The sequence below is a fragment of the Triturus cristatus genome, chromosome 11 (genome assembly GCF_964204655.1).
Source record: "Triturus cristatus chromosome 11, aTriCri1.1, whole genome shotgun sequence".
Taxonomy (NCBI): Eukaryota; Metazoa; Chordata; class Amphibia; order Caudata; family Salamandridae; genus Triturus; species Triturus cristatus.
Genome location: NC_140594.1, coordinates 49,883,128 through 49,897,612, shown reverse-complemented (window position 1 = coordinate 49,897,612; position 14,485 = coordinate 49,883,128). Strand labels below are relative to the sequence as shown.

At 51.4% G+C, this 14,485-nt stretch overlaps 1 protein-coding gene across 4 annotated transcripts in view; it reads right to left on the bottom strand.

Annotated features, from left to right (window-relative positions):
- Positions 1–14,485, bottom strand: part of EP400 (E1A binding protein p400) — an 852,236-nt gene that overhangs the window by 367,849 nt on the left and 469,902 nt on the right. For all 4 annotated transcript variants that reach the window (XM_085634324.1, XM_085634328.1, XM_085634325.1 and 1 more), the window contains one exon: positions 10,036–10,179. In XM_085634324.1, coding sequence (XP_085490450.1) covers positions 10,036–10,179 — 144 coding nt within the window. The remainder of the gene's footprint in view (positions 1–10,035; positions 10,180–14,485) is intronic.

Sequence of the window (14,485 nt, the reverse complement as noted above, 5' to 3'; positions counted from 1 at the left end):
GGAGTACTGATGGGTGTAACTCCCACTCGTGCATTTGGTGGCTGTGTCTGCTGAGCAGATCCGCCATCTGGTTGTCCTTGCCAGGGAGGTGTTCCGCCATGAGGAACATGTTCCTTTGAATGGCCCACTTCCACATGCTCTGAGCCAGATGAGACAACTGTGGAGAGTGTGTGCCTCCCTGTTTCTGTATGTAGTACATTGCGGTCATGTTGTCCGTCCGGATCAACACGACCTTGTTGCATAGATGTACTTTGAACGCCTTCATGGCTAGGAAGATTGCCATCAATTCCAGAAGGTTGATGTGCAACTTCTTTTGTTGTGTTGTCCATAGTCCTTGCACTGTGTAGTGGAGTACATGAGCTCCCCATCCCTGGAGAGACGCGTCCGCTGTCAGTACTATTTGCGGGACAGGCTCTTGGAACGGTCGGCCCTTGCAAAGGTTTTGTGGGTTCCACCAATGCAGAGAGTTGTATGCCCGACCGCTCACCAACACTAGGTCCTTTAACTGTCCTTGAGCCTGATTCCACTGACGTGCTAGGCACTCCTGAAGTGGGCGCATATGTAATCTCGCGTGCGGGACTATGAAGATGCAGGAGGCCATCATGCCTATCAACTGCATGAACACTCGCGCTGGAAGTGAGTGATTGGGTTTGAATTTGGAGATCAGCATTTGTATGCTGTCGATCCTCACAAAATTTGGCTGAGCTGTGGCCGCCAGAGTGTCTATAGTCGCACCTAGGTACTGTTGTACGTGTGCGGGCTGGAGATGGGACTTTGGATAATTCAGTGAGAATCCCAGACTGTGAAGAAGGTGAATGGTGCGGGACATGTGGCTTGCACATTGCTGGGCTGACTTCGCTTGAACGAGCCAGTCGTCTAGGTAGGGGTAGACGTGTATATGCTGCCTCCGTAGATGTGCTGCCACCGTAGCGAGGCACTTCGTGAAAACCCTGGGCGCTGTTGTCATGCCGAAGGGAAGGACTTTGAACTGATAGTGCTGCCCCTGAACAGTGAACCTGAGGTATTTTTTGTGTGAGGGGTGGATGGGTATGTGAAAGTACGCATCCTTGAGGTCCAGTGTGGCTAGGAAGTCTCCCTGCTTGAGAAGCGGAAGGACTTGCTGTAGAGTGAGCATATGAAAGTGCTCTGAAAGAATGTACTGGTTCAGGGGTCTCAGGTCCAATATAGGTCTGAGCGACCCGTCCTTTTTTGGAATTAAGAAGTAGAGGGAGTACACTCCCGCACCCTGCTCGTGGATGGGTACGACCTCTATAGCGCCTTTTAGAAGCATACTTTGCACTTCTTGCTGTAAGAGCGTTAAGTGCTCTGAGGACATAGGACGGCTTCTTGGTGGTATTGTGGGTGGAGTGGAGGTTAACTCCAGACAGTAACCGTATTTTATAATATCTTTGACCCACCTGTCCGTGGTGATGGAATTCCACGTGGACAGGAACCTTTGTAGCCTTCCCCCGACAGGTGTTATGTGGTCGGGAGGAAGGGAGAGGGCGTCACTGCTTGTTCTTGGGGGAGGACCTGGTGTTGCCGTAGCCGCGTCCTCTGCCCTTTGTGCTGGAGCCACGATATCCACCTCGGGTGTTTTTATCATAGGTGGTCTGTGTATTGCCTTTGTTATATGTTTGTTGTGACCCCTGTCCTCTACCTGCTCCCTTGTTTCCGGGGCGACGAAAGGAGCCGCTCCGAAAGGACTGAGTTTGTAGTGCGCCCATGGACTTTGCAGTGTCCGTATCCTTTTTTATCTTTTCGAGGGTGGTGTCAACCTCTGGCCCGAATAAATAGTCGGGGTTGACGGGCTGGTTCAGTATATTGTTTTGTACCTCAGGCTTGAATCCTGAGATCCGTAGCCAGGCATGTCGTCGCAACATGACGCTTGTGTTTATGGCTCTGGCAGCCGTGTCTGCAACATCTAGTGCGCATTTGATGGAAGCGTTCGTTAGTAGCTGTCCTTCTCTGATGAGCATTTCTGCGCCTTCCTTGAACTGGTCAGGGAGATGTTGGAATATTTGCTCAAGTGTGTCATAGTGCGCTCTATCATAGCGAGCAAGGAGCGCCTGAGTGTTGGCTATGCGCCATATGTTGGCAGCTTGGGCGGCAACTCGCTTGCCAGAGGTTTCTAACACCTTGGACTCTTTGTCCGGGGGAGGAGCGTCACCTGTTGTTTGCGAGTGTGCCCTCTTGCGTGCATTCGCTACGACGATGGAGTCGAGTGGTAATTGTCCTCTGATGTAAGTAGGATCCCCAGGTGCTGATCTGTATTTTTTATCAATCCTGGGGTTTATCACTCGTGCCCTGGTGGGTTCTTTGAAAATGTCCTTGGCTGGTTTGAGGACCCCCTTCAACATTGGCAGAGTCTTTACATGTCTTTCTGAGGATGCAAAGGTGTCCATTAGAAAGTCATCTTCGATGGTATCAGAGTGAAGCTGCACCCCATGGTTATTGGCAGCACGTTCGATAAGAGCATTGAACGCTGCAGTATCCTCCGTAGGAGATGTCTTTGCCCCATAGAGTTGTGGATCCTGTGCATCGAGAGGTGCACTGGGGTCTGCAGGGTCGCCCCAAGTTTGATCAGGGTCCTGCTGGTCATCAGGGTCCGTGTCTACATGGTAGGGGACTTGGTCAGCCATGTAGTCCTCCAATGCGTCTGTATCGGAGCGTGTGGGGGAGAACCGGTGTGGATCCTGGTAGGATGAATGGAAGGGTTCATAAAGGAGAGGTTCCGATTCTGCAGGCAACTTCCTTTTTAGTGGGATCCTGAAAGGGTCCAATGGCGGCTCCGAAGTTATCCTTCGGTCCTGGAGAATCATTCTGCCAGTGCCGGCGTCGATGATACGTGCTGGAGACGTCTCAGCAGGTGTGACCGTAGGTTGGGTGACCCGTGTCCTGAGTTGGAACATTTTTGGGATTGTTGACGGAGGCAAGCCGAAGGTAATGTTGGTCGGCACCGAAGAGGCTGCGGGAGCTCCGACCGAACCGGAGCCCGACGTGTCCTGGAGGACAGGTGTGGTTTTGCTGCCTTGCGTCACACCAGGTCGTACTTGGGGCGCCTTCGAGGCTTTGGCACCGGCCAGGCTCGTAGAGGCGGCCGTAGATTTTTTCGGTGCCGGAGGGTCATCGAGTCGGGGTGAAGAGATCACCGTCGAAGTCTTCGATACCTGAGGCTTAGGTGTCACAGCAGGCGGTACGGCCCTTGGTGTCGTCGGTGCCGGTAGCCGAGCAGGTTTGTCGGTGCCGATGGCTTTTTTCCCTTTGTCGACTCCAACGTCGCCCGCCTCAAGTTCGGCACCGAAGTCCCTCTTGGTGCGGTCGGTGCCGACGCGGTGCGCTGGCGTCGAAGGCCTCGATCCGACCAGCGCTACTTTCAGTTTCGGTTTCGGTGGAACCTGAGCAGCTTTCGGTTTCGGTTTTGTGATAGGGAAACCAGCCTGTTTATGTATTAATGGCTGCCGCTGAACGTCCGAGGCCGGGCCCGAGGGCGGGGCCGGAGAACTGCGGGATGGGTCTCGGGTAAGGCCCGAAGGCGATCCCTCGACCGGAGCCATAGGCTGTGGCACTGGTGTTTGAACGGTTTGAACAGGTAGGCCTTGTTCATCATTGGAGCTACTTTCTTCGGCCCCGAAGGCCTCCTCGTCGTCTCCTACCTCGGTGTCGTCTTCACCTCTGTGGAAGAGTGACTCGCCTTCCTCGTCCGATCCGGGTTCGTGTTCGGAAACGGGACTGGAGGGCAAGACTTCCAATTCCTCGACGTCCTCGGCTTCGCCGAAGATGTCTGTCGGGGCCGGTGCCGCGTGCTGCGCCTCGAGTCTCGCCGCTCGTCGATTCCGCAGAGTCTTCTTCGAGCGGAACCGGGCACAGGCCATGCATGTTGATTCGTCGTGGTCCGGCGAAAGGCATTTGTTGCACACCGGATGGACGTCGATGTGTGGGTACTTCGCATTGCATACCGGACACCTTTTGAACGGCGTCCTGGATTCCATCGTCGAAGTCGTCGATGGACAGGTAAATGCGAAAGCAGTCGGTGCTGAAAGTTAGTAAACTAACAAATTCTATCGAAACCCGATCGATAAACAGTACCGACGCGAACTAAAGGCCTTTTGGCCTCGAAAAAAAATTTTCCTAACTTGAGCTAAGATAGCACATCCGAACCCAATGGCGGAAAAAAACAATCTGAGGATGGAGAGGATGCCCATGCGCACTGTAGTCCAGGGGAGGAGTCACCTATCCAAGGATACTTCGAAGACTCTTCCAGGACAACAACGTGCAAACATCCGGACCCAACACTAGGCGGCGATCTATGCACAGATATGAATTCAGCAGCCCACATGCCTCGAACACATCGTTACCGAAGGTAAGTAACTCGTACATCTGATAGAGACTACTAGCTGCAGATTCTTTCACGTGGAATAGATACCCTAGCAATACCCCCTGGTAAGGAGGGTTTGCAAAAGGACCCCACCAGTCAATGCAGAACAGAGGGCCCCACAGGGGACCAGATCTGTGGACCAGGTAGAACCTTGCCCCTGCCAGGCCAAGGGAACCCCCATAAGCAGGACCTCACCGATCCCAAGGTGATGTAGGAGGGAAAGAAGGCTGAAGAGGCTCGTACACTCACAGCAGAGGAACCAAGGGCAAGGACTGAGAGGCCGAAGCACCCCACTCCCCTACAAGGCAACACAGCTTCCGCCCAATGCCAAGACAGGAAAGCGGAAGAAAAAGAAGAAGCCTAGAGGGCCCAAGGAAACTAGGGAAGAGAAGGCGAACCCACTCCAGATGGAGAGCAGCCTGCCAGCCAGAACAGCGCCGGCAGTCAAGCCAGAAGCAAGAAGAACAGCCCGAGGCCCCAGGAAGGCAGAGTAGGCGACGCCGGGTAAGGGAGACACAGGATCATCCCAGACCTCAGGACAGGAGCAGGGAGAGGAGTAGATGCCCGGGCCACCACTACGAGTGGCCACGCACCCGACCACAGGAAGCAAAAGCAACTTACTTAAACGCCATGGAGAACAGGCACCCGAAGGCGGCCAGAACCCTCTAGCAGAGCGCAAGCCATATGACAGCTACCACTACCCCACACAGGGTACGTTAAGTCCCAAGATAAGGGAAACCTCTTTGGAAGAACTTCCGCAGCAGAGAAAAAAACAAAAGAACCACAGGGAAAAAAACACCCCCGCTGAAGGCTTGACAAGCATCCCAAGCACAGCAGAAGGCCCAATCTCAGGGCCAAGCCAGCGCGACAACTCCTGCAGAACCACACACAATCAACACATGGTGTTTAGGGCCCGAAGGGTCGTGCTGGTCGAGGCGAACATGTTGTGTCCCCAAGAGTCCAGCCAGCGGGCCTCTCAGGACGGCGGAGTCAACAGTGGCGGCAGGGAGGGAGAAGCAGTCCGCAAAAGGGGGCTGGCGGACGAGGGGTGAAGGGAAAGACACGCCGGGTCACGCGGCGCCGGTGCAGAAGATGCTGAGGCACCGGGTCCCCCGAGGCAGGACGCCTTCAAGCCCCCGTCAGGGAAGAAAGGAGCGAGCCTTCAAAGGGAAGAAAGAAAGTGAGCCACCGGGTCACCCATGCACAGGATGCCCACAGCCGTGGACACCGCGTGAGCGAAGGCCGCACCCGCCTCAGTAGGGCCCTGTGTGGGAGAAATCAGCTCCTCCGTGGGCGACAGCTGCAAACTAAGGCGGCCGTCCCCGAAGCCAAGTGGGGCAGGCAAGGGCCAGACCTGGAAGTCAGAAGGAGCCGAAGAATGAGGGACCTGCCGCTCGTCCGAACACCTCTGCCCCAGGAAGGGCGGGGAGCCGCCCTTCGACGCCGGTGAAAAAGACACCACACGGCGACCAGTCTCCTGGGAGGACGACACAAATATGCAGCCTGCCTCCGGAAAAGAAGGAGCGTCCGAAGACGAATCCGCGGTACGACACCTCCGCGGAGCCGTAGAATCCGCTGCTTGAGGTAGGACGTCGGCACCAGCCAGCGTCACCGGACAAGGTACCTCCAAGGCACCCCGCACCAGGGACCGGAGCGGAGACCGGAGTAGAGCTGGAGCCGCACCGGCTCCGGGGCGGCGCCAGAGTACCGCCGACCCGACCCCCTCCGAGGCAGCCACCTGCATGAGGGAACGAGACGGGCCTGGGGAGTGGCATGAAGCCCTCCGCCAGCCACGGCCCAGAATGAGGCGAAGATCGCACGGCAACCCATGTGGCAGCGCCAGGGCCGATTCAACCACCGACTCGCCCTCCGACAAGGCAGCCGCCTGTGGGGAGGGACGAGAGGGGCCCGGAGAGGGACGAGGGGTCTTCCCTCGGCCTCAACCCAGAGTGGGACGAGGAGGGTCCACTGACCACAGTGGCTCCGCACGGTCCAGCTGCTGCCGGCGCTGTAGCGGCATCACCTCGGCTTTAGACAGGACCACCTTGTGAAAGGACCGAGAGGGGCTCGGGATGCGACTCGAGCCCCAGCAACCTCCCACGACACCACAGGGACCCCCGCTGGAGTTTGCACTGTGGCCTGAAGGAGGTGCCCCAGAGGAGCCGCACCCCAACAGTACCACATCCTCCAAGCCTGGATCCGAACCAGTCGGCGCCGGAGCCAAAGCGGTGCCGCAGAGGGCCCTGCGCAGAGCGAGGGATCCGCCGACACCCCAGGAGGGGAAGACGCCAGCGAGGCCTGCAAAGCCGCCGCGCATGTCTCCATTTGGACTCTCGACGACCCAACACCGGGAAACTGTGGATAGGACGACACACGGGGCTGCATCACCCGCGGAGAGTCCACACCCCCGGTAGGCCGGAAACCAGCCCCCGGCGACAATCTGCGACACTTACCCACCGGGGAGCGACGCTCACGTGACATCGAAGAAGGGCGAGAACGGCGACCACGGCCGTATCTGAAGCCGTCCGCCGAAGCAGACCGAGGGGAGGACGTCGACCTGGAGAGACGCGCCGAGAGAAGTTTCATCCGGCGCTCCCGCCGCGACTTCAACTGTTGGCACGCCGTACAATCTGTGGTGCCGTGATCCTCCCCCAAACAACTCATGCAAATGAGATGAGGATCCGTCGCCGACATAAGATGCCCACAAGACGTGCAAGTCTTAAAGCCCGAAGGCATTCGCACACTTCCACCAAAAAAATGGATGAAAAAAGTGGGCCCTAACAGGCCTGTAGCAAGGATCGGATCAAAGGAAAAAATTGACGTAGGCGGGGCGGGTCTATTGTGACCTCGCTGACGTCACGTACAACGCCTGGGTGGAGTCACGTGATGTCGCCCCGCCCACGGCGCACAGGGATGCTGTGGCAAAAAGTTTCCGGATCCAGTCTCACGCCTGGGGATAATTCTATGTGAAGGAATCTGCGGCTAGTAGTCTCTATCAGATTAAAAAGTATAGTGCTTTTAGGGAGTCCTTCCAGAGTGATTTAAAATCCTCTTCCTGGAGTGCATCATGCCAGATAGTGTGTGGGGGTTCTAATTTCCTTTCCTCCACTTCCACAAGTTGCGTATACCACTTGGAGACTTCTTTGTTCTTTGCTCTAGTATCCTGGATATCATTCTCGAAGTCCCCCAACGGCCCTGTTTCACGGGGTATTGTGGAAAGCCATTAAGTTAGCTGAATATATTTAAATTTAGATAGTGTGTTATATGTCTTGGCTTTCAATACTTCCCAAGGGACCAGTTCGCCTTCGGATAAAAGTTTACCCCAGTTGATTAACCCGGCTTGCTTCAATGGTAGCGTCAAACCATCTTTTAGGCATTCCGGTGTCCCTGGGGATTCCCAGATAGGGGCAAATTCCGAGAAGTATCCTATACTAAGCATCTTCCTCATTGTAACCATGGATTCAAGGATGCCTTTAATACTTTTAATCTTCCTTTTTCAAACATTTCTGGGCCCCAAATTTATACAAAAAGCTGTCCCAAACTCATTTGTCATTTCCCCTTATATAGAGCCCCAAGTGGTTGAGTCAGGGTCCCCTATAAGCATTCAAACTTTTTTAATTGGAACACCATACAATATATTTTAAGATCTGGCAGGGCTAGACCACCCACACACAGCCATCTTCTTAGCTTCTTACATGAAAGACTTATTCTACGAGAGGCCCAGATGAAACTAGTTATTTTCCCTTGTATTTTATTTATCATTTCTTTAGGGAAATTTAACGGGATACATTTAAAGATATATATGTTAATTTGGGGAGGAGAGACATTTTTATCAAGTTCACCCGCCCGTAGATAGTAAGCGGGAGATTTTTCCATCTAGTCAGGGCCCTGTCTATCTCTTTTGCCACTCTAGCTAAATTGCGGGTCAGGATATCACTAATCTGTTTAACTATATTGATCCCTAGATAATTTAGCTCCTCCCACCCTCTATCTTTCCAACCATCTAAATTCCAAACCATCACCTCGGTTTTAGTAGTGTTTACTCAGAGTGCATTTTATAATAAATCCATCACTGGCATCAGTGGGGGTTTATTATGCTGAGTTTTGATACCAATCTTCAGTAAAGCCATCATAAAGCTGTGGAGTTTGTGCTGACAAACTCTCAGCCCATGTACTCAAAATGGCTTGACTGCACTTACGTCTGTCAATGGCACAGACACTGTAGGAGCATATTGCTCATGCAGCTATGCCCTCACCTCTGGTATGGTGCACCCTGCCTTACTACTGTGAGGCCAGTAAGAGGGGTGGCAAATCCATGCCACAGGCAGTGGTGGTGGGCATGGCACACAGGGATGTCTTCGAGGGTGCAACAGCCAGGGCCCGAAGGGCGGGCAAGGATCCTGTCCGTATGGGGTGGATGAACAGATGTTTCAGTCTTGAGTCAATCTACTCCTGCAGCTTGTGGAGACTTGCCTTGACCCCACCAGCACTGACGTCGGTCTTGCTGATCAATGCTGAAATCTTTGACTCAAAGGATGGCTTTAATATCTGTGCCAAGGTTCTGGCTGGCACAGAGACATATGTGGTCGATGCAGAGGGTGGACTAGGTGCCAGTGTTCGAGTAGCCAGAGACAAAGTAGCCGGTCTTGAAGGCTTCTTCGGCGCCGAGTTGGACGTATCATCCGTAGAGGTTTGTCAGTGCCAAGCATGGCCTGAAGGCACAGGTAGTCCAAAAGCCTCTCTCTGGTGTTCCAGAGTGGCTGAGTGGTCTTCAGCTAGGGCTGCTCGGATTGAGAGCAGTGCTGAAGGAGTGCTATATTCACGGTCTGCTGGGCTGGTGGAAGGTCCTCAATCTCCAACTTGGAACCAGAGTTTTCTTCGGGTAAGGAAGCCTCTTCATCCACAGTAGACGGTTGTGATTGATGTTTCCCCCTTAATGTCCTCAGGATCGAAGAGGTATGGGGTGTCGCCGCTGCTCCTGCACAACATCTCGAGTCAACATGCCTGACAGTCACAAAGGGTCTTCTTGGATAGAGGTGGCAGGCGTTCCAGGCGGCTTTGTTGTGTTCGGGCGACAGGCACAGATTGCAAACCTGATGCAGATCGGTCAGAGAATATTTCGTGCAGCAGAGAGGACAATGTCGAAATGTCGCCTGTTTCATCACCGCTGAGGCATGGTGGAGAGATGCAACTGAGAGACAGGAGAAGGTCCTGAAGGGCGAGGCCCAGAAGTGGTCAGGGTCAACCCAGACCCCGCTCGAGCGAAGGAACAAAATGTTGACCCAAGATGGAGAATAAGGAAGATGTGATTGAAGTACAACACAGACAGAGGGAAGAAAACCATGTGAACCAAAAAAGAGCACCGCAATGGTGTTGACCCGTAGCACTGGAGCACACGTCTGAACCAGACAACGGAAAGAAAACAATCTAATAATGGAGTCAATTACCATGCTCATTATCACCAAGAGAAGAAGTCACAATACCTTGTGCCTCGAAAAACTTCTTCGAAGAAAAGCAACTAGCACGCATCCGGGTCCAACACTACATAGCAGGAGTATGCACAGCATTTGTATCTACAGCCACACATGCCTTGAACATATATTTCTTTATAGTTACACTGATCAGGTGAAGCCATTCTCGAGGTTCATTTTTCTTACCTCAATAAAAGGCCGTGCAATCTTTGGAGTAATTGTATCAGTAGGCGAAGGTTCCTGAGAAAGGACAACAAACTCCTCAGCTTTAACCCTGAATCCGGAGTCCTCTGGAGGTGAGTACACCTCAAACAGCTCCTGAATGGTTTGCTGTAAAACAGAAAACATTTCTGGATAACATTTTCTAATTAACCAGAGCACGCAGCATTTGACTTAAAATGTCACCAAATAGTGCGGGGCGCCGCTTATGAATCTCTTCTATAGTAAAAATGTCTTTTTACTATGACCTACACTTTTTCTTAATGTCAACAGAGGGTCCCAGCAAAATCAGCTTTGAGAAGGTTTAACATCATGCCCTCAGAAGGATCTGAGGGCATGATGTTTGGGATCTAGATCACACAAACAGATGCACACTACAGAGTACTTTATCCATCTGGAAGCGGGAACAGATTTTGTTTGTACATTACCTGTAAACTGAGCTATAACCGTCTTTCCATATCCTCCCTGCACTGCTCCACTAGAGAGCCATCAACCGATAAACCTACTAAATAATTGTGCTGTTTGATTGCCTTATATGGTAAAACAGCGCTGAAATCTTCATAATCTGCCAAAAGTGTTATAACTGAGCAAAGAACACTTCAACATATGTCCACTCATCTGATTTTAAATCAATACTTGTATGACACAGGGGTCTAAAAAGTAGGGAACTTTATACTTAAGAAACTAAATTCAGAATGACACAAGTCAATCAGAAGTTTTTTATGAGAATATGCAACTTTCTGGAACTTCCTTTCAGCACCTCTAAAGACCAAATCTTCCCTCCTGTATTAGCTCATTTAATAATATACTTATGCTTTACCACTTCCACAGCTTTTCTCTTTTTTTACTTGACATTAGAGCAGCAAGTGCACAGAATTGAAAGCGGACAGTGTTGACTGAGCTTTTGATCGTTATAAAGTTAACAGAAGTACCTGTGAGTAGGGCAGAACTATATATTTTCAACAACATAAAAGGAATATGCTACTTACCAGTATGCCTCTGTTCTTGGCATGTAGAGCTGCAGATCGACACACTTGTGCATAGATCGCCATCTGGTGTTGGGCCCGGATGTTTGCAGTTTGTTTTTCCTCTTGGAAAGTCTTTGGAAGTCACGAGGTCGGTGACTCCTCCTTTGGATCGTATTCCTCAGATTGTTTTTCGCCAGCAGGGAAATGATGGAGCGTAGTAATAAACAGTGAAGATGCCCATGTGTGTTGTATCTAAATAAGATAAACTGGAACAGATAAAGGTAGCCGGGGAGGCGGGTGGGCGTGTGTAGATCTGCAGCTCTACATGCCAAGAACAGATGCATACTGGTAAGTAGCATATTCCGTTCGAGGCATATGAGCTGCAGATTACACACTTGTGCATAGATTATATAGCAGTACCCACCCTTAGCGGCGACCACCCGTATCTGTTGCAGTGGCTTGAAATGTTTTGAGTACAGCCTGGCCCACACTAGCCTGTTGCTTAGTTTGCACATCTACACAATAGTGTTTAGTGAAAGTGTGCGGTGTTGACCATGTAGCTGCTTTGCAGATATCATCTAATGGGATGTTTCCTAGAAAAGCCATTGAAGCCCCTATTTTACGTGTAGAATGGGCTTTAGGGGGAACAGATAGCGTTTGTTTTGCTTTGTGGTAGCAAATCTGAATGCATTTGACAATCCACCTAGCTATCCCCGACTTGGAGATGGGGTTGCCCTTGTGTGGTGGAGAGAAAGAGACAAACAGTTGTTTGGTCTTACGGAAAGGTTGTGTTCTCTCCATGTAGTAGAGTAAGGCTCGTTTGACATCTAGTGTGTGGAGAGCTCTTTCTGCAACAGTTTGTGGTTGCGAGAAGAATACTGGTAGTTCTACAGATTGATTTAGGTGAAAAGGAGAAATGACTTTAGGGAGGAATTTTGGGTTGGTACGGAGAACAACTTTGTTATGGTGCATTTGTAGAAAAGGTTCTAGAATGGTAAATGCTTGTATCTCACTGACCCTTCTGAGGGAAGTGATGGCTACGAGAAAAGCGGTTTTCCATGTTAAAAATTGAAGTTCACATTTGTGTAGAGGTTCGAAGGGAGGCCCCATTAGTCTGGTGAGAACGATATTTAGGTTCCACACAGGTGAGGGTGGCACTCTGAGGGGAATTATTATTTTAAGGCCTTCCATGAAGGTTTTAATGGCAGGTACTCTGAAGAGTGAGAGATGTTGCCTGTTTTGTAGGTAAGCTGCTATAGCTGCGAGGTGCAGGCAAATGGACGTATAGGCTAGATTACACGTTTGTAGGTGGAGTAAGTAGCCGATGATGTGTTGAATGGAGACATCTAGGGGATTGATGGTGTTGTTGTGACAATAGACAACAAAATGTTTCCACTTGGCGGCATAGCACTTTCTAGTGGTGGGTCGCCTAGCTTCCTTGATGACGTTCATACAGTCAGGGGGAAGATTTAGAAAACCGAATTTTAGGATTTCAGGAGCCAGATCGCAAGGTTGAGCTGAGCTGGGTCTGGGTGTCTGATCTCTCCATGGTTCTGGGTTAAGAGGTGTGGAGAGAGGCGTAATTTTTGGTGCGGTACTACAGATAGTCCCAGCAGTATGGTGTACCACGGTTGTCTGGCCCAAGTTGGAGCTACTAGGATTAGTGTGAGGGAGTGTTGCAGTAGTTTGTGCACCACTAGTGGAATGAGTGGGAGAGGCGGAAAAGCGTACGCAAATCTTCCTGACCAGTTCATCCATATCGCATTTCCTTTGGACAATGGGTGTGGATATCTGGCGGCGAAGCTTGGGCATTTGGTGTTTTCGTGGGTGGCGAAGAGGTCTATCTGTGGATGCCCTCACATCTGAAAGTACGGGTGTAGAAGTTGTGGGTGGAGTTCCCACTTGTGGATTTGTTGTGTTTGTCTGCTGAGCAATTCTGCTATAGTGTTTTGGACTCCTGGGACATGCTGAGCTAGGAAAAAGATTTTCTGGGGTATGGCCCATCTCCATATGCTCTGTGCTAGCTGAGAGAGCTGTAGAGAGTGTGTGCCGCCTTGTTTTTGAATATAGTACATGGCTGTCATGTTGTCTGTGCGGATTAGGACTGCCTAGCCCGAAATCTGTGTTTGAAAAGATTTTAGGGCTAAGAAGATCGCTAGTAACTCCAGATGGTTGATGTGGAGTAACTTTTGTTGAGGTGTCCATGTGCCCTGCACGGTGAGATGTAATAGATGAGCTCCCCAGCCGGAGAGCGATGCGTCTGTCGTTAGTACTATCTGGGGAACCGGGTCCAGGAACGGTCGACCTTTGGAAAGGTTTGTGGTGGTCCACCACTGCAGAGAGCGATGGGTGCGACCGTCTACCAACACCAGATCTGTCAGTTGACCCTGGGCCTAGTTCCATTGGCGCGCTAAGCACTCTTGAAGAGGACGCATCTGGAGTCTTGCGTGAGGTACTATGAAGATGCAAGAGGCCATCATCCCTATTAGTTGCATAAACACTCGACCTGGAAGGGAGTGTTGTGCCATGAATTTTGCGCGTAGAGCCTGAATGCTTGTAATCCTGGCAGGATTGGGGGCAGGCTAGCGCTTTTGAGGTGTCTATGGTGGCACCGAGGTATTGTTTTATGTGGGATGGTTGTAGAGGTGACTTTGCGTGGTTTACTGTGAAGCCCAGTTGGTGAAGTAGCTGGATAGTGGCATGCGTGTGGTGTACACACTGGCTGTATGAACTGGCTTTTATTAGCCAGTCGTCTAGGTATGGGAAGACATGGATGTGTTGTCTCCTGAGGTGTGCTGCAACTACTGCTAGGCACTTGGTGAATACACGTGGTGCTGTTGTGACTCCGAACGGGAGTACTTTGAATTGGTAGTGTTGGCCGTCCACTACGAATCTGAGGTACCTCCTGTGAGCGTTGTGCACTGGAATGTGGAAATAAGCGTCTTTTAGGTCTAAAGTGGTCAGGAAGTCGTTTTGGGAAAGCAGTGGAAGTACCTGCTGAAGCGTTACCATGTGAAAATGGTCTGAGTGTATGTATTTGTTTAGGGGCCTGAGGTCTAGGATGGGCCGCAGAGTCTTGTCCCTTTTTGATATGAGAAAATATAGGGAGTAGACCCCCATATTTCGTTGGTTGGTAGGAACGTGTTCTATAGCCCTTTTCTGTAGGAGGGAGATTACCTCCTGCTTTAGTAGTGTTAGATGTTCTTGTGACATTGGGCGTTGTGTGGGTGGAATGTTTGGGGGGGTAGATATTAGTTCTAGGCAGTAGCCTGACCGAATTATTTGTATTACCCATTTGTCTGAGGTGATGGTGGCCCCGACAGGGAGGAAATTTTGGAGTCTGCCCCCGACCGGAGTGGGATGGTCTGGGGGGAGTGGAGGGAAGTCATTGAGTAGGTGCGGTGGCAGAGCGGGCGGTGTTTGTTTTGCCTCTGCCCTTGTTATTGTTG